Source organism: Leptodactylus fuscus, chromosome 2 (genome assembly GCF_031893055.1).
Source record: "Leptodactylus fuscus isolate aLepFus1 chromosome 2, aLepFus1.hap2, whole genome shotgun sequence".
Taxonomy (NCBI): Eukaryota; Metazoa; Chordata; class Amphibia; order Anura; family Leptodactylidae; genus Leptodactylus; species Leptodactylus fuscus.
The window spans coordinates 15,803,779-15,824,236 of record NC_134266.1 but is presented as its reverse complement, the minus strand read 5'-3'; the positions used below and the strand labels follow the sequence as shown (position 1 = coordinate 15,824,236).

The window sequence follows — 20,458 nt, the reverse complement described above, 5'->3', positions numbered from 1 at the left end:
AGAACCAGCATATCACCCCAGCCCCGCAGATAGAGAGGTTACTGTCACCAGAACCAGCATATCACCCCAGCCCTGCAGATAGATAGGTTAGTGTCACCAGAACGAGTATTTCACACCAGCCCTGCAGATAGATAGGTTAGTGTCACCAGAACCAGCATATCACCCCAGCCCCACAGATAGAGAGGTTACTGTCACCAGAACCAGCATATCACCCCAGCCCTGCAGATAGGTTAGGATCACCTGAATGAAACAGTATTCTCCCCTTGTGAATCCAGGCCTTGATTGTTGATATATTGCTGTTTTGTCAATAAGTAAATGAGCTCTTTGGAGGACTGTGGATGTTGTTGTTGCTTCATATTGACAAACACTATGATATCTCAGCAACTGACAAATTTATAATGGGAAAACCCTGTTTGATTTAGGTGACCCTAACCTATCTATCTGTGGGGCTGAGTTCTGGTGATAGAACAGAAGATAATGGTTACGGCTGGCACAGAAGTAGGAGTAGGATAGTTAGATTCCTAACACTAGTGTGTGCCAGTGTATGACATATGGTGGATATATTTCCCTCTAGTATGGATGACTATATCCATAATACGTGTACCAACATACATACTTAATTTTGTATGAGAAAAAAACATAAAACTGTAAACTGCACCATTTTAGTAGTGGAAACCTAACAGTATGGACCCCAGTCTCAGTCTGTGCAAATCTTCTGGTAGGCTAGAACTAGCATGAGTCTCTCCTTAACAGGTCATGTTGCCTACAAGTAGCCCTAGCGACATGTAATAACGGGTCCCATGGGTCACTCCAAGGACGCAAAACAGAGACTGCAAGAAAGAGACCTTTGGCCCGTTGAGTCGTTAACTGTGCAACTGATTAGGACGCGTGACCGTCTATCTCCAGCTACTGTAATGATGTCACACACTGCATTGATATGTAGGAGTTAATATTTATCTCCACGTTAATGGCCTCAGGTCTTCATTGAAATCTTTTGACATGAAATCTTTTTATATACAACCTGCAATTACGATTTATGGCCCTGATGGCTCCTTGAACAGTTTTCTTTCTGTGCTGGACGGACAATGTTTAATATGTTTCCAGGACTCCTGTGGTCTGTCTGAGAAACATCACCCAAGATTGATGATGGGATGACATTATGTGACCATCTGCATATATATATTCCTTCTCTTGTGTGCGTCAGAACCGTTATTATAGAGCAAGTAGATCTTACGGTCAAAGGGACATTTACATAATGAAGTCTAATGGGAAAGAAGACTTGACGGCAAATGTGACAGTAAAGAGCAGAAGATCTTTGACCAACTTGGAAGTATGGATGATTGCGCTACTTGTTATGTTCATATGTGTCTGTGTCGGCTTGATTGTGTTTGCATGGATTGCAATTGAAGATTTAGGCAGAGGTAAGACTCCTTAAATTTTTGAATACATATTATTCTATTGTATACTGTACGTGTAACAACCTCCATCTCTATTCTATTGGAGTAAACCACCATGGCATGCTATTCTATATGAGTATCAAACCCTATTGTAGCTACATTATTTGTCTATCATGGTAATCTATCATGATATATCTATATATATATATATATATATATATATATATATATATATATATATGTATATATATATATATATATATATATACCTTAGCACAATACACAATGATATCAGAACCTGATGATTGTACAGTGGTGCTACACAAGGGTCCACTCAAATTAGCTCAAATTTGGCTATGATTAAGGGGAGTATCCCCCGAAATGTTCATTAAAAGTTACATTTTAGACAATATCTGAGTCAACTGTGTGCTGGACGCCACGGGATTTCTACCAAATTTGGTTAACTCTAGGTTCACACTAGTATTCAGGTTTCCGTTCATTGGATCCACCCAAAAGACGGAAACCCTATCCACTTAAAAAGCGGTTCCACGTGGAGACTCAAGGACTCCATAGATGATAATGGCGTCTGTCCGATTTCTGTGCAGTTTCCACCATTTTCATACCGAAATCAACAGAGAAAAAAATTCTTCTTACAGGACTTTTCTCTCCTGATTTAAGCAGAACCTGGGAAGGTTCTGAGACAAATGAATGCTAGATCGAACCTAGCGCAAGGAATCCAAGTTTTTGTGAAAACGATTAAATAAAATATTACAACAGCTAGCAAAATCTTTTACTGGCTGAAATGTTATAAATTGACCAAAAATTTCAGGTTTCAAAAATGTTTTCATATTCACCACCCACAAGCCACTATTGTACAGTAAGGGCAAAAGTTTTGACATCGCTTTTAAGAGAAGGGTTCACAGAGTTTTCCTCTGTGGACTTTGTCTTAGCATTATATCTACAGGAAAGCCGCCGGCGTTTCCTAGATATAATTGACATGCTGTGATTTGCAAAGCTGCAACAGCTTTGAAAATCGCAGCGTGTCTGCGCTGCGATTTCTTCTGCAAATTGGGCATGGGATTCGCATGAATCCAATCCCCTTTGCTTGCACTGTAAAACAACGCAAGTTTCCCGCAGAGTCTCTACTGTGGACAAGTCGCAGCGTCTACGTCTGTGGGGCCCCGGCCTTAGTGCTTTTACAGCTTTTGGTCAGCTTTTTCTATGGTTACTGAAGTGCAATTATACGCATATCATAATTGTATCCTCTTTTATATATATATATATATATATATATATATATATATATCAAGTTTATGCTAAGACAATATTTTCAGTGTTGACCTATGATTTTGAACACTTTTGTAATTCACCCTGCCTTACTGGATATAAGCTTCTGGGCCAAATCCTGACTGATGGCAACTTATTCTTGCCGAGTCATTTCATGAAGTTTAGCACAATTTCTGTTTTTTTATTTGTCCATCCAACTTTTCAAGGATGCACTACGGGTTCTCAATTTGATTGAGATCTTGGACGTTTCTTGGCTCATGCATTGCCAATTTGTTTCATTCATTTCATTATCACTTTTTCCTTGAGATTTGGAGCTCTGGAAAAAAATCTAACTACTCCTCTGGAAAGAAGGAATAAGTTGTTCTTGAAAGATGGCTAGATATGCTTCTTTATTCAAGGCAGTGTTCTTAGGCAAAGTTATCTTTAAAGGGGCTCTATTAGCAAAATGATGCCATATGAGCCTCATATATGCCTGTATAGCCTTTAAAATTGTATTTTAAAAGCCCCCCTTCCCATTATAAACTAAGATGGTAAAAACATATATGCAAATTATACTTACCATACTCGGTGGGCGGTTCATGCACTGGTGGTCATCATCTGCGGTCCCGCCTTCCTGTGGTGTCTTCTTCTCCTGCATACGCGCAGGATTTAAACACAACCCGCCGGTGAAAAGAAGAAGAAGGCGTGGAAGGAGGACGTCGCTGGTAGAAGACATCAGAGGAAGGTGGGACCGAAGATGACGACCACCAGTGCACGAACCGCCCACCGTGTATGGTAAAAATAATTTGCATATTTGTTTTTACCGTCTTAGTTTAAAACGGGGGGGGGGGGGGGGCTTTTAAAATACCATTAGCTGTGCCTGCATAGCCATTTTAAAGGCTATTCAGGCATATGTGGGGCTCATACGGCATCATTTTGCTGATAGAGCCCCTTGAAGCCTTCTCCCTTGGATGAACAGCAACCTCACACATGAATAGTGTCAGGATTCTTTACTGTTGGCATGTCACAAGACTCATGGTAGCCTCACCTTTTCTTCACCAATCATTCTTCCAGATGTCCCAAACAGTCTGAAGGGGGCTTCAGCAGGGAGAACAACTTTAGGGCCCTTGTAAGCATCCAAAACCCGTCCGTGGGAAATGGTTCATGCGTGGACGGTAGGACCCGGACTAAATAGGGCCATGTGCATATAAGCCACTGTATCATAGCCAGTTATAATGAAATGAGCTCCTGAATAGCCTCATAGCTACAATTACTGTATGTTACATTATGTTAGTCCATTTCTGTAGTGATTTTACTGTTCAGGACCTCACTGCATCATAACTGGCTATATACAGATGGCTAAGTCCAGTCTAGGACCAGCACAAACACATGGACCGTTTCCCATGGATGTGATTTGGTTGTTCGTAAGGGCCCTTATCCTATTACTCTGCAGTCAATTGTCAATGTAATACTATCGTAGTCACCTAATACTTTTCTTTGAATGTGTAGTAGTCATACATGTCATTGTCTGCACCTTTCAGATAATGAGATGTTTTAGAAGTTCTTCAAATTCTGTTCTGACAGTACTGAGAGCTTCCACTACCATAGACACAAGTCTGACGTTGGTGTTCCACTTTCTGCTCTTGAGATTTTTGCATTTGATGAACTTCTCTGCTTCTTTCAACATGATGTTCTGGTCATCCGTTGAAGTATCTATGCGTCAATTTCCTGGCAATGTGTTACAATTTAATTGGGGAATGGAATGTCAGGACAATTAGCAGAAACTCTACAATCATTTTTTACTGACGTGTCCTACATGAAGGTAGTTCCACGGATATTAACATTTATATCGGGTTCTTGACCAACAAGTTCTTTCTAGATTGACCAGTGCAGATAGCTGACAATTTTATTGTGTCTGTCGATGGAGTTTGTGTAGCCAGTAACAATATGGCTGATGTTCTGCTCAATCTTGCTGACCACTCTACACTTACTGTTGACCTGTTGATTCAGAATGTTCATTTGGCAGTATCCAGTGTTGTGTGACTGGTCCTGTGCTTCATCCTTAGGCATGATATCTTTCCTTTGAACCCACAACTACTCAACCAAGCAAAACTAGTCTCCATTTTAATGGTCAAGACTTTGGAAACACTGACCATGAACTGATCGTGAAACACTGACCATGCTTAGTCGGAGCTTGGTTAGTGTGTTGAGTAGTCAATGACTTGGTCTTGATATCCTTGTCCTCCAGCCTTATATGTTGTTAAAGGTATAGCAAACTTATCCTGGCAGGGATTATTATTAGAGATGAGCGAGTAGTATTCGATCGAGTAGGTATTCGATCGAATACTGCGGTATTCGAAATATTCGTACTCAATAGAATACTACTAGCTATTCGCAGTAAATATTCGATTCAGAACCAGCGTTGATTGGCCGAATGCTATACACTGTATAGCATTCGGCAAATCTGTGCTGGTTCTGCAGGAGGCTTGTCCTTGCTAGTCGTGAGAGCTGGCAGCTTGCTGTTACGAGGGAGCTTACTGTTTCTCATAGGAATTAATTGACCAGCGTTGATTGGTCAGTGTACAGCATTCGGCCAATCAACGCTGGTTCTGCTGGAGGCTCATCTGTGAGGAGGCAGAGTCTAAGGTCGGACCAGAGCAGTCTCCATTGTGGTCCACCTTAGACTCCGCCTCCTCACAGACGAGCCTCTGGCAGAACCAGCGTTGATTGGCTGAATGCTATGCCATGTAGAGCGATCTGCTGCCTGCAACATCCTTCAGCATGACTGGTTTGGCAGTGGGTCAGTAATACTGTGGAGTGGCATGTCTTTGGAGGGTCACACAGCCCTCCATGTGCTCGTCAGAGGTAGCCTGACTGCCATTAGGTACCGAGATGAGATCCACAGACCCCTTATGAGACCATATGCTGGTGCGGTTGGCCCTGGGTTCCTCCTAATGTAGGACAATGCCAGACCTCATGTGGCTGTTGTGTGTCAGCATTTCCTGCAAGATGAAGGCATTTAAGCTATGGACTAGCCCGCCTGTTCCCCGGACCTGAATCCGATTGAGCACATCTGGGACATCATCTCTCACTCTATCCACCATCATGTCTCACTCCATCAGACTGTCCAGGAGTTGGAAGATGCTTTAGTCCAGGTCTGGGAGGAGATCCCTCAGGAGACCATCCACAACCTCATCAGGAGCATGCCTAAGCATTGTAGGCAGCTCAAACAGACACGTGGAGGCCACACACACTACTCAGCCTCATTGTGACATGTTTTAAGGACATTACATCACAGTTGGATCAGCCTGTAGTGTGTTTTCCCACTTTAATTTTGGGGGGGACTCCAAATCCAGGCCTCCATTGGTTAATAAATTTGATTTCCATTGATGATTTTTGTGTGATTTTGTTGTCATCACATTCAACTTTGTACAGAACAAAGTCTTCAATGAGAAGATTTCATTCATTCAGATCTAGGAGGTGTGCAGTGTATTTCAATGGCCATCTTATTGTGGCTCTTACCTTTTTCCTGTTTAGATGAGATTACATTGGTTTAGCAGTAAAGTTGCCATTTACGGTTTTATTTTGTGCACCCTCTGATATCTTATAGTTTTTCATTCAATGGAAAAGAATAAACATAAAATGTATATCATTGACTATTTATCTCCCAATGCACCCACCAAGCAGGTATTGTCCTCTAAATACAGCATGCAGTAAAAGTCTATGAGTAAGTCGATAATAACCCCGTAAGGGGCATCGCAGAAGGTTTGAAATGGAATTCTTTGTTCTTCACAAGCAATACAATCTTAAACATCATGAGCCATTTATCTGAAAAATCTAATGGTTACTTTCTCATTGTCCAGAAACCAATATCTTCCAGTTTAAGCTGTTATGAAAGGCAGTCTTGAGTTTGTAACATATCACTCTTCCGTTCTGTCGCTGGCACTTGGCTCCTAAATAAACCAGTTCAAGGTTTCTGTGACACAATTTATCTATTTCTTGTACGGGCTCCGCTAATGAACACTATTGGAAACCATCATGAACCAGGCTTTGTGTAATGTATGACCGTGCCATGCAGTCAGGTGTCAAAGAGAATAAAAATCCTTGCTGTACACTTCAGCCCACCAAAGTCATTTTACCAATTTTTTTATTTTATATTATTTTTTTTTCCTTCATGTGAAGTTTTGTTCTTCACTTTTGTGTGACAAGTCATTGAAACGTGAGAAGATATTATCGATGACTATTAATGGGAAGTATGGAGTAAACTTAAACCAGTAGACGTACACATTAGACGTATATTGGGCAAAACCGCCATTTTCAGTGAGAGTGGTTGGTCATTTGATGTGTATGAAGTGCTGAACTGTTTTGTGAATACTTGTGGGGTTCAGAATTGCTATTATTATTATTATTATTATTATTATTATTATTATTATTATTATTATTATTATTATTATTATACTCAGGAGTCTCTTTAAACCCCGGTGTAAACAGTGTAAGTCCCAAGGTAAATCATTTTCACCTCCTTTGGGCTTTTCCACAGTGACTGTAGAGGGTCACCATCTTCCTTGCACCCCCTTCGGCCTCCTGAATGATGTCAGTGGATCCAGGGACCACTGAAGCCTGAGACTGGGCTTGACGAAACCCAGAGTATAATAGTAGAACGTACATAACAAACCCAACTTCCTATAAGCCACTTAGCTCCTCCATATTCAGCATATTTTATGGGGAAAAGGATTGGCAATGTTGATAACCATCTTATTGCCCTTTTCCTCTTGAAAGGGCATGCATGCTCTTCTGAACTGAGTGTGCAAGTATATGGAGAGGTAGTTACAAATGTCTGACAGAATTTACTGTTTTGTACTTGGTTTGGGATCTGGGAGCTTCAAGATATACATACAAAACTAGCCAGTATTCTTTAGGCAGTGTCTGAGGTATTGTGTAACGTCTCTGCCTGCTCGGGTCACTGCATGCTGCGGTGCAGGAGACGTGTGCAGTTTGATTCCTTGCTTAGAGTTTTTAGTTGCACTGTGTGAACACGGCTCTAGTTTGGTAATTGATTTTCCACCACACCCGTCTGCTTTCACCTTCATTTCCCTCTGCTCCTGTAATGGTTAAATTTAGTCTTGCCCTGTGATTGACGACTGGCCTTCCTATTAGGTCCAGGGCGGGTTCATCCTCCCTATTTATGCTTGGCTCACATTCACATTGGTGCTCGCTATTGCCTTGTGCGTGCTGGCTTTTCTCTCGCTGTTTATTCTTATATTCTGATTTTTGACCTCTGGCTTTCCCTATTGACTACTCTTTTAGATATAGATTTTGACACTGCATTGCTCAACTGTTACCGAACCCTTGGCTTACCGACCTCCCTTTGTTGTTGTTTGTCTGCGTTTGTGTTTCACGTATATAGGTAGGGTCCGTCTCCAAGTTTCCGCCTATTACATAGGATAGGACTAGGCAAGCAGGAAGGGACAGTGGGGGGCTTCAGCTTAGGGCTCACTGTCTCTTGTACCTCTTCCTCCAGGGTTCATCTACAGCACTGGGGAACTGCTTTCCTAGCAATTCCTAACACATTGTCTGAGCATTTACCTTTTAACCCATACACGGGGATCTGATCTTCCCTGCAGATAACCAGCAGGTTACTACATCGAATAGAACGCTAAGTTTAGTAGCAGGTCACTTATGGAACTGAAGGGATGGACAAAAATGTGGTCAAAGGACAGGTTGTGGTTAGGACAAGAGGCACTCAGGCAAAGGTCAGGGCTGGTAGCGCAGAGCCAATACAGTCATCAAACAGAGGTCAGGGCAGGTAGTACTGGCAAATAATGCAAAGGTCCAGACATGAATAATCAGAATATACACTTTGACAAGATGCTGGTGACCTAGGTACCTCATTCTTACTGGGAAAGAAGGTGCGTTATGTAATCTAGAGATTGGGGGATTGGTCAAGGACACTTTACAGTATGAGCTGGTCCTTTAAGCACCAGCAAGGGAGCACATGCACCCTACAGGAGTATGTGGTAGAAGGAGGCAGGATGCTCTGGTGGCCACACTCGAGGAAGCATGAAAGATCATCTTCTCAAAATGCAGAGCTCCAATCTGCAAGTCAATGGGGACCATGGTGTACAATCCAAGTTGTAGAATAGGTTTTCCATCAGTACAAGAGATGGCCAGAGGTTTCAAAAGCAAAATTGTAGGTATTTTTTTGCATGTGATTACTGATGCAGAAAATTGAAAGAAACACCAAAATCCTTAAAAGCTTTTTCCATGAGGTGGACATCACTACAGGACAGAATCACAGGAATATTCAATTTAGAAGAGAGGTTTTTACTGCCAAGGGTAAGTCCTAGTTGCTAGAGTTTCCAGGATTAACTTGGCGATCCTGAAAAACATAGCCACTATAGTAGAGACAGAAATTGTTAGAAAGCCTGAGTAAATGTTCATTTAAGCTATCTACTTGCATGCTTACTCCTAAGGAGCAACCCAGATCGTCAATCCAATTAATTCATGCAGGATATAGGGCAAATCATGGTCTGCCAGTTCATCTTTGTTCCAACCTACCAAACCCTCTCAGAAAACTGCAATTTTGCTCTTTTATCTCCAGACTTGTTTAAAAGCAAGAGTTCAGAACTGAACAGAATGGTACAATGGCCAATAGTCATTCTACCCGGGTGGAGGCATGGCAGAGTGAATGGAGCAGAAGAAGTCAGGCCTAATTCCTAAAAGATTGTTCTGGAGAGTAGCTGGTTAGTCAAGGGATCCTTATGCTCCCAGATCAGTGTTGCCCAAGCCAGAGCTTCGCCAGTGAGAGAGACACAATAAAGGCTACCTTGGGTCAAAGTGAAAAGTGGACTTGATGAAAAAAGATGCCCTCATAGTGAGGCAGCAAAGACAATTGAATAAGGAAGTCCAGTTGTAGTTTGAAGTGGGTTAAATACAAGGGCAGCCATGGCATACCGTCAGGCAGAAATAGTGCAATTTATTCTACAGGTTTCTTTGACTAGTAATTTCCTTGCACAGATCTTGCATTCTGAGCTTGGGTGTGCTGACAGGATCTATGACCTATGTCAACTGTAATGTAGAGGCATTTTAATGCAGTGTCAATAAACTGATCCTCTGGTATTCATCATTTACCACCATATTGAGCAGCCTTGCTGCTGATTCAATTTGGGGCTGTTCCTGATGGTATTGTCTAAGTAATCCTTTGGTAACCACTAGAGATGAGTGAGTAATGAAATATTCAAAAATTCGAAATTTGATTCGAGTAGACCTCAATATTCGACTATTCAATCAAATATTGAATCCCATTATAGTCTATGGAAAAAACATGCTCGTTTCAGGGAAACCAAAATGCGACCAACTGGAGTCACCAAGTCCACAATGACACCTCAGGAAATGATACCAACACCTCTGGAATGCAACTGGGACAGCAGGGGCAGCATGTCTGGGGGCATCTAACACACCCAAGTCCCAGTATCACACCACTATCACAGCCTATCAACTAGACACTTCAAACTCAATATAACCTCTATGGAAAGTGGAAAAATGCTTGGAAACACCTGTAGGAAACTCACTTTTCATTGAGTTATTGATAGCAGCGCCCTTTATATAAATGCAGGAAGAATACGCTTCTTAGCCGATATTTTGATCACATAGTATGAACCCATAATAAGTAAAATAAATAAGTAGAAATCACAACAGATGCATAGCAAGATATAAAACACTGGCCAGGACACACAGGATAGTTGTGACTGCAGATAAATTCAGTATAATGTATCTGGCTCTGAATGGGGTCAGTGAAGGGTTAACATTAGAGGAAATATTGCACATTTAATTGGAAAACTCTAAATAAACATTGGTTAACACAACGACCTTTAGGCATTCAGTCGTCGACTACTATAGCTGTACAGACATATTACTTTGAAACAAGAATAAGACATGTTGGGTGAACACGGTGAGGGCAACCAGGGCTGAATTTCTCTTCGGTATCTTTGTGTCCTGTATCTTTAATTTTCTCCCAGATCTTTATTCTACTGATTTGACCATTGGAATCAATAAAACAGTTTCTATTTGGATGCATCAGGGATATGTTCGGCCAATAGAATAAATTGCTTAAGCTTATACGATTGATTACGTTGTTAGTCTTCTAATTCTGATCCTCACAAACTCCGCTTCTTCCACTATTTAATGTGACCGTATAAAACGGATGACCTCCAATGCAAACCAGCTAATGTGTTTATAGCTGAAATAAAAGGACATTCTTGAAAATAAATATAACACAAATTTTCTAAAATACAGAAAATTCTAAAATATGAGCCGCTCTAAACTGATCTATACTGGAGGACGGCTTTGTATCTTCTGTTTTTATCTCACCCCGAATTCAATAAATGTCCAACTCCATGCACTGGATCTAACCAAGATGCTCTTAGTGGTTCAAGCAGAGCAGCAGATTGATGTCCATAAATCTCTGGAATCCCTATCCCCACTATATAAGGCTTCATATCTGTCCATTCCCAAGAACGACGACAAAGGGCTTATCATAGTAGAGTAAAGTGAGTGACTATAGTGGAAAGAAGCTAAAAGGCTCGTCTTCAAATGGTATCTGCATTCTTCATATAAAGTACATCATGCTGAGTTCATGTATAGAATTGATGAGTGTTATCATGGTATGTTGCGTGTGCCCAACATGCTATGTATGGGCTTCTTACATTCTTATCTTCCATAAAGAAATATATCGTAATTACATACACAGTAATGTAAGGTCTGGAAACCTTGGCTTGGAGCTACTATTTATTTTTAAATAAATTTATTTATTTATCTATTTATTTATCTATTTATTTTATCTATTTATTTTATCTATTTATCTATTTATTTTATCTATTTAATTATCTATTTATTTATGTATTTATTTACTTTATTTTATCTATTTATATATTTAATTATCTATTTATTTATCTATTTATTTTATCTATTTATATATTTAATTATCTATTTATCTATGTATTTATCTATTTATTTTATCTATTTATTTTATCTAGTTATCTATTTATTTTATCTATTTATTTTATCGATTTATCTAATTAGTTTATCTATTTTGTTTAACTATTTATTTTATCTATTTAATTAGCTATTTATTTTATCTATTTATTTTATTTATTTATCTATTTAGCTATTTATTGTATCTATTTATTTTATCTATTCATCTATTTATATTATATATTTGTTTTATGTATTTAATTGTCTATTTATTTATTTATCTATTTAATTATATATTTATTTATCTATTTATATTATCTGTTTATTTATCTATTTATTTATATTATCTATTTATTTAATCTATTTATTTTGAAACATTTTTCTAAACAAAATTCTAAGCATTTCATTATGTGTTTTTATTTCATTTTATTTTTTTCAAAGGTGTCACTTACAGCAATAGCAGCACATGGGGATCCTTTAAAATTGTGTCAGGAGCCACCTACACGCCCAGTTTACAGGAACCGGATTCAGGCGACTTTAAAGTTCTTGCATTTGATGTGCAAAAGATGGTAACTAACTTTCATTGTTTTATTTATTTATTTATTTATTTATTTTTTGCTTCTTTTTTTTTTTTTTTTTACATAGGAGTATTACTATTAGTAAGTATTATTATTAAGAGTAATGTTTCTAGTCAAATCATGTCTAATATAAGTTGCACGCGGAGGTATAACATTGCATTAAAGGTAGTCTTTTGGACTCAATTGTACATGTTTTTTTTTTTCTTGTTGGACTAGATGTAACTCCTTCATATTTCATTAAATGAATCCTATTATTAAAAGTCATTGTTTTGTTCCTACCATGTAGGTATTCTTCTCCTACCTTTAGATGTCTTCTCCAGGCCACTGTTCGGTATATAATCTGTTTTCCGTCTGTATGCAATTGAGTTCTCTTGCAGCACTGGGGGCGGTCCTCAGTGCTCAAACAACACTGGGGGTGTCCCCAATGCTGTGAAAGAACTCTCCAGCACCGCCTCCATCTTCTTCAGGAACGGCCTCTCCCTGTGTCTTCTTCTGGCGGTGGCTTCAAACTGGCCTAGGGCCTAGGGCAAAGCCGACTGCACATGCCCACAGGCCACAAGAAAATGTCCGCTTGCACAGTATTGTAAGCGGCTATTTTCGTGTAGTCGGCAGGCATTCGCAGTCGACTTTGCCCTAGGCCCGAGGCCAGTTTGAAGCCACCGCCAGAAGAAGACACAGGGAGAGGCCATTCCTGAAGAAGATGGAGGCAGCACTGGAGAGTTCTCTTGCAGCATTGGGGACGCCCCCAGTGTTGTTTGAGCGCTGAGGACCGTCCCTAGTGCTGCAAGAGAACTCATTTGCATACTGACGATGATATACCGAATGGCGGCGCAGAGAAAACATCTAAAGGTAGGAGAAGAATAGCCTTTCTTAAGGCTATTCCTACGTGGTAGGGACAAAACAATGACTTTTAATGATAGGATCCCTTTAAATGCTGTACTATTTCAGTATACCAAACACTCAGAGCTAGTAGAGGTGGCACTGCAAAAAAACGCTATACAGTGGCAGGCATGTCAGGATGAAAAAATGTATATACCATGTGGTCAGGTGTAACCAAGCCTAATTCAGGTGGTGCTCACTTCCAGATAAATAACACATAAGTCCACAGCAAAAATAGAAATAATGGCGGCACTCACTCAAGGCGTCATTAAAACTTTTCAGGCTTTATTCCATTACATTAAAAGCAACAGTGAGGAATTACCTAGGAAACTCACCTTGACTTATACGGATAAACCCATTTACACCCGAAGGGCGCTCATTGACAGACTACTGTAGTAAAAGCCTCTATGCTAGCACTAAGCCAGGACCCCACATGGCTATTCCCCATTTCATCTTGTATCATATGCATTTATTTTGTTTTTTGGGTTTTTTTCCAGAAAAGTGAAGGGTTTTTGAAAATAAAATAGTAAAATCAATAAATGCTTGTAAAGTGCAGAACTATGTATTTTTCGGTAGAGATAAGCTGGATTTAGTGTACGTTACATTCATTCTGCATAAACTTCATAGTAATATTTTTTTTTTAAACAGTTGAATGACATTTTTCAAGCCAGTCAACTGAACTTGGAGTATCGAAGATCAGAAATTGATCAATTCAGGTAAAGAGTTTATACTGTAAATTGTCTATAGCAATTAAGATAATGTATCCAAATATCTTAGATTTTGCATATACAGAATTTTTCTTACTAACACGTCGGAATAGCCTTAAGAAAGGCTAGTCTTATCCTACCTTTAGATGTCGTTCAGTATAAATCCCGGTTTTCATGCAAATGAATTCTCTCGCAGCACTAGGGGCGAGTCCCAGTGCTCAAACAGCACTGGGGGCGTCATCAATGCTGTGAGAGAACTCTCCACTCCTCCATCTTCTTCAGGAACATCCTCTTCATGCGTCTTCTTCCAGCATAGGCTTCAAAACTTCTAGGCCTCGGGCCTACGGCAAAGCCGACTGCACTTTGCCGCCGGCCGCAAGAAAATGGCTATACATCTCCACCCCGTCCTTCATGTAGTCTTCTTCCAGTGAGCCTGCGTTTGCAATCTAAATTCTACACATGCACAGTCGGCTCTAACATTGGGCTTCAGGCGGAGCCCACTGCACATGTCTGTTCGGCTATTTTACTGTGGCCACTTACAGGCACAGTACGGTCATGTAAGCAGCCACAATAAAATGGCTGGACAGAAATGCGCAGCCGACTCTGCCTGAGGCCTGATGGCAGAACTGACTGGGCATGTGCTGAATTTAGATTCTGAATGTAGGCTTGCCGGAAGAAGACTACATGAAGTATGCGGTGGAAAGGTGCTGCTGTAGAAGATGGAGAGTCTTCAAGCAGCACAAGGAACGCCCTATGTGCTGTCTGGAGACTCATTCTGGGAAAAAATGGTATTTCAACGGAATGGTGGCAAGGAGCAGAAATATAAAGGCAGGGTCCCCAATGCTGCGAGTGAACTCTCCAGCACCACCTCCATCTTCTTCAGAAACCGTCCTCTATGAGTCATCTTCCGGCTTGGCTTTCAATCTTCTACACATGCGCAGTTGGCTCTGCCAGCGGGCCTTGGTCAGAGCCGACTGCACCTACGCGTGACCATTTTTTTGTGGCCGCTTACGCGCGCTCCTGTAGTAAGCGGCCGCAAATAAATTTCCACGTGCAATTGCAGTTGTCTCTGCCCAAGGCCCGCTGGCAGAGCCGACTGTGCATGTGAAGAAGATTGAAAGCCAGGCCAGAAGACGACGCATAGAGGCCGGTTCCTGAAGAAGATGGAGGCGACACTGGAGAGTTCTCTCGCAGCATTGCAAACGCCCTCAGTGCTGCGAGAGAACTCATTTGCATAAAGACAGAATGTCTATGGTACGGTGGCGCGGAGAAGACATCTAAAGGTAGGAGAAGAATAGTTTTTCTTAAGTCTACTCCTATGTGTTAGTTAGAAAAAAAGGGATTCTAATGATAGGTTCCCTTTAACTTTTGGTAAGGACTGTTATGAACTGTTATATGTGGAGACAACCCTGAAGTTGACCCCCCAACATCCCAACTCATGAAGAATGTAGAAAGACTCCATATCTTTGATCAGTTTACGACAAGATTATTCTTGATATTTTTCCATTCTTTTGGCCGCACCTTCTTCCTGGCATGGCTGGGTTGAGGAGTGACTTGTTCATTCTCATTCTGAATCTATATACATTGTAGCCATTTGTATATTTCATCAAAAATCAGTTTTCCAAATAAAAACAGAGCTAAATAATAGAAAGAATAAAAGCAGCCAGCCAAGGCGTCTTCTCCTCCAGGGCCCCATAGCTGCCACGTGGGCTACTTTTACGCCACTATTACTCTGGGTGGGTTTTTTGTAAGGTTTCAGAGCTGACATTGCTCAGCTCTCTTACCTCCAGGCATTATACAGCTTATGGGAATAGGAATCCAGAATTCCTGATTGTAATTGTTTTCCATTAAAAAGAACTTTTGCTCTGAAGAAAGTTGGCTTCGTTCGTAAAGTCTACGTTCCAAAAGAAAACTTTTTGAACGGCTGAAATTTACATTGACCTCCATCAATTTTACACTATTAATCTTGGGAATTGTGCCGCACTGTATGCTTTTGTTTGAGTGCTCCATGCTCGGAATCCAATTTGAGTAAAAAATGTCAGCGTAATAATCCACCCTGTGCGGAGATAATGGGCTAAGAAAAATCAGAAATTGCAGAATAGCAGCAAACTATTTATTCAATAGGCAATGACACTGTAGGATTTAGCAAACATAAGTAATTTCGTTTCACTTCTCTAAATTAGAAGCTGCTTATATTTGTAAATGCAATGTTCTTTCTAGTTCCTCATTACAACGGAATTAATCCCGGCCAGATTTAATTGCGTTTATATTTTCTACAATTGGCAATCATTATTTTCAGATTCGAGCATTTACTAATAGAATTGGGTAAAACGTAGAGATCCTGTATTATATTGAGCTAGACGGGGAAGGAAAATGCTCTAGTCTGATTATGCAAAAGGCTACTGTAACTTTCCTATCTATCCAATGTAATGTCATAAGGTAGCAATGTGCATGTGCATGTGGTCAAATTGGGGTAGCCATAGGCAAGTTGTTGTTAATAGAGATGAGCGAACAGTGTTCTATCGAACTCATGTTCGATCGGATATTAGGCTGTTCGGCATGTTCGAATCGAATCGAACACCGCGTGGTAAAATGCGCCATTACTCGATTCCCCTCCCACCTTCCCTGGCGCCTTTTTTGCTCCAATAACAGCGCAGGGTAGGTGGGACAGGAACTACGACACCGGTGACGTTGAAAAAAGTAGGCAAAACCCATTGGCTGCCGAAAACATGTGACCTCTAATTTAAAAGAACAGCGACGCCCAGCTTCGCGTCATTCTGAGCTTGCAATTCACCGAGGACGGAGGTTTCCGTCCAGCTAGCTAGGGCTTAGATTCTGGGTAGGCAGGGACAGGCTAGGATAGGAAGGAGAAGACAACCAACAGCTCTTGTAAGAGCTAAATTCCAGGGAGAAGCTTGTCAGTGTAACGTGGCACTGACGGGCTCAATCGCCGCAACCCAGCTTTCCCAGGATCCTGAATGGAATACACTGTCAGTGTATTCCCGTATACCCGATATATACCCCGATACCCGTTCCAACGGTGTGCCCCCCCACCTTCACCCCAGAAATACCCTGCAAGTCCCCTAGCAATAGAATTGGGGCTATATACACCCACAATTTTTACTACTGGTATACAGTGCCATTGTCTGACTGGGAATTCAAAGAATATATTGGGAATACAAATACCCTCATTTCTTGCTACTGCCATATAGTGCCAGTTTCTGACTGGTAATTCAAAGAATATATTGGGGTTACGTGCACCCACAATTTTTACTACTGGTATACAGTGCCATTGTCTGACTGGGAATTCAAAGAATATATTGGGGTTATAAATACCCTCATTTCTTGCTACTGCCATATAGTGCCAGTTTCTGACTGGTAATTCAAAGAATATATTGGGGTTACGTGCACCCACAATTTTTACTACTGGTATACAGTGCCATTGTCTGACTGGGAATTCAAAGAATATATTGGGAATACAAATACCCTCATTTCTTGCTACTGCCATATAGTGCCAGTTTCTGACTGGGAATTCAAAGAATATATTGGGGTTACGTGCACCCACAATTTTTACTACTGGTATACAGTGCCATTGTCTGACTGGGAATTCAAAGAGTATATTGGGAATACAAATACCCTCATTTCTTGCTACTGCCATATAGTGCCAGTTTCTGACTGGGAATTCAAAGAATATATTGGGGTTACGTGCACCCACAATTTTTACTACTGGTATACAGTGCCATTGTCTGACTGGGAATTCAAAGAATATATTGGGGTTATAAATACCCTCATTTCTTGCTACTGCCATATAGTGCCAGTTTCTGACTGGTAATTCAAAGAATATATTGGGGTTACGTGCACCCACAATTTTTACTACTGGTATACAGTGCCATTGTCTGACTGGGAATTCAAAGAGTATATTGGGAATACAAATACCCTCATTTCTTGCTACTGCCATATAGTGCCAGTTTCTGACTGGGAATTCAAAGAATATATTGGGGTTACGTGCACCCACAATTTTTACTACTGGTATACAGTGCCATTGTCTGACTGGGAATTCAAAGAGTATATTGAGAATACAAATACCCTCATTTCTTGCTACTGCCATATAGTGCCAGTTTCTGACTGGGAATTCAAAGAATATATTGGGGTTACGTGCACCCACAATTTTTACTACTGGTATACAGTGCCATTGTCTGACTGGGAATTCAAAGAGTATATTGGGAATACAAATACCCTCATTTCTTGCTACTGCCATATAGTGCCAGTTTCTGACTGGGAATTCAAAGAATATATTGGGGTTACGTGCACCCACAATTTTTACTACTGGTATACAGTGCCATTGTCTGACTGGGAATTCAAAGAGTATATTGGGAATACAAATACCCTCATTTCTTGCTACTGCCATATAGTGCCAGTTTCTGACTGGGAATTCAAAGAATATATTGGGGTTACGTGCACCCACAATTTTTACTACTGGTATACAGTGCCATTGTCTGACTGGGAATTCAAAGAGTATATTGGGAATACAAATACCCTCATTTCTTGCTACTGCCATATAGTGCCAGTTTCTGACTGGGAATTCAAAGAATATATTGGGGTTACGTGCACCCACAATTTTTACTACTGGTATACAGTGCCATTGTCTGACTGGGAATTCAAAGAGTATATTGGGAATACAAATACCCTCATTTCTTGCTACTGCCATATAGTGCCAGTTTCTGACTGGTAATTCAAAGAATATATTGGGGTTACGTGCACCCACAATTTTTACTACTGGTATACAGTGCCATTGTCTGACTGGGAATTCAAAGAGTATATTGGGAATACAAATACCCTCATTTCTTGCTACTGCCATATAGTGCCAGTTTCTGACTGGGAATTCAAAGAATATATTGGGGTTACGTGCACCCACAATTTTTACTACTGGTATACAGTGCCATTGTCTGACTGGGAATTCAAAGAGTATATTGGGAATACAAATACCCTCATTTCTTGCTACTGCCATATAGTGCCAGTTTCTGACTGGGAATTCAAAGAATATATTGGGGTTACGTGCACCCACAATTTTTACTACTGGTATACAGTGCCATTGTCTGACTGGGAATTCAAAGAGTATATTGGGAATACAAATACCCTCATTTCTTGCTACTGCCATATAGTGCCAGTTTCTGACTGGGAATTCAAAGAATATATTGGGGTTACGTGCACCCACAATTTTTACTACTGGTATACAGTGCCATTGTCTGACTGGGAATTCAAAGAGTATATTGGGAATACAAATACCCTCATTTCTTGCTACTGCCATATAGTGCCAGTTTCTGACTGGGAATTCAAAGAATATATTGGGGTTACGTGCACCCACAATTTTTACTACTGGTATACAGTGCCATTGTCTGACTGGGAATTCAAAGAGTATATTGGGAATACAAATACCCTCATTTCTTGCTACTGCCATATAGTGCCAGTTTCTGACTGGGAATTCAAAGAATATATTGGGGTTACGTGCACCCACAATTTTTACTACTGGTATACAGTGCCAATTTCTAACTAGGAATTCAAAATGCGCAAGGCTCCCGGAAAGGGACGTGGACGAGGCCGTGGGCGAGGTCGGGGGAATGGTTCTGGGGAGCAAGGTAGCAGTGAAGCCACAGGGCGTCCCGTGCCTACTCCTGTGGGGCAGCAAGCATTGCGCCACTCCACAGTGCCAGGGTTGCTTGCCACATTAACTAAACTGCAGGGTACAAACCTTAGTAGGCCCGAGAACCAGGAACAGGTCTTGCAATGGCTGTCAGAGAACGCTTACAGCACATTGTCCAGCAGCCAGTCAGACTCTGCCTCCTCTCCTCCTATTACCCAACAGTCTTGTCTTCCTTCCTCCCAAAATTCCGAAGCTTTACAGAACAATAACCCAAACTGTTCCTGCTCCCCAGAGCTGTTCTCCGCTCCTTTCATTGTCCCTCAACCTGCCTCTCCACGTCACGATTCCACGAACCTAACAGAGGAGCATCTGTGTCCAGATGCTCAAACACTAGAGTCTCCTCCATCTCCGTTCGATTTGGTGGTGGATGACCAGCAACCCACCCTCATCGACGATGATGTGACGCAGTTGCCGTCAGGGCATCCAGTTGACCGGCGCATTGTGCGGGAGGAGGAGATGAGACAGGAGTTGGAAGAGGAAGTGGTGGATGATGAGGACACTGACCCGACCTGGACAGGGGGGATGTCAAGCGGGGAAAGTAGTGTGGATGTTGAGGCAGGTGCAGCACCAAAAAGGGTAGCTAGAGGCAGAGGCAGAGGTCAGCAGCTTAGGCGAAGCCAGGCCACACCCGGAATCTCCCAAGATGTTCCAGTTCGTACCCAGCCCCGAAAAACTCCCACCTCGAGGGCACGTTTCTCGAAGGTGTGGAGTTTTTTCAAGGAATGCGCCGAGGACAGATATAGTGTTGTCTGCACAATTTGCCTCTCGAAATTGATTAGGGGCTCTGAGAAGAGCAACCTGTCCACCACTTCAATGCGCCGTCATTTGGAATCCAAGCACTGGAATCAGTGGCAGGCAGCAACGGCAGGACAAAGGCCGCCTGCCGTTCACGCCACTGCCACTGCCTCTGCCTCTGCCACTGCCACTGCTGACTGTGCTGGCGATGCACTCCAGAGG

At 41.3% G+C, this 20,458-nt stretch overlaps 1 protein-coding gene across 1 annotated transcript in view; it reads left to right on the top strand.

The window, feature by feature from the left end:
• Window positions 1-1,115: 1,115 nt before the first annotated feature.
• TMPRSS15 (transmembrane serine protease 15) overlaps window positions 1,116-20,458 on the top strand; it is a 258,100-nt gene continuing 238,757 nt past the window's right edge. Inside the window, exons 1-3 of the mRNA XM_075263447.1 lie at window positions 1,116-1,421; window positions 12,078-12,205; window positions 13,742-13,809. Of these exons, the coding sequence (XP_075119548.1) occupies window positions 1,256-1,421; window positions 12,078-12,205; window positions 13,742-13,809 (362 nt within the window). The 5' untranslated portion in view covers window positions 1,116-1,255. The remainder of the gene's footprint in view (window positions 1,422-12,077; window positions 12,206-13,741; window positions 13,810-20,458) is intronic.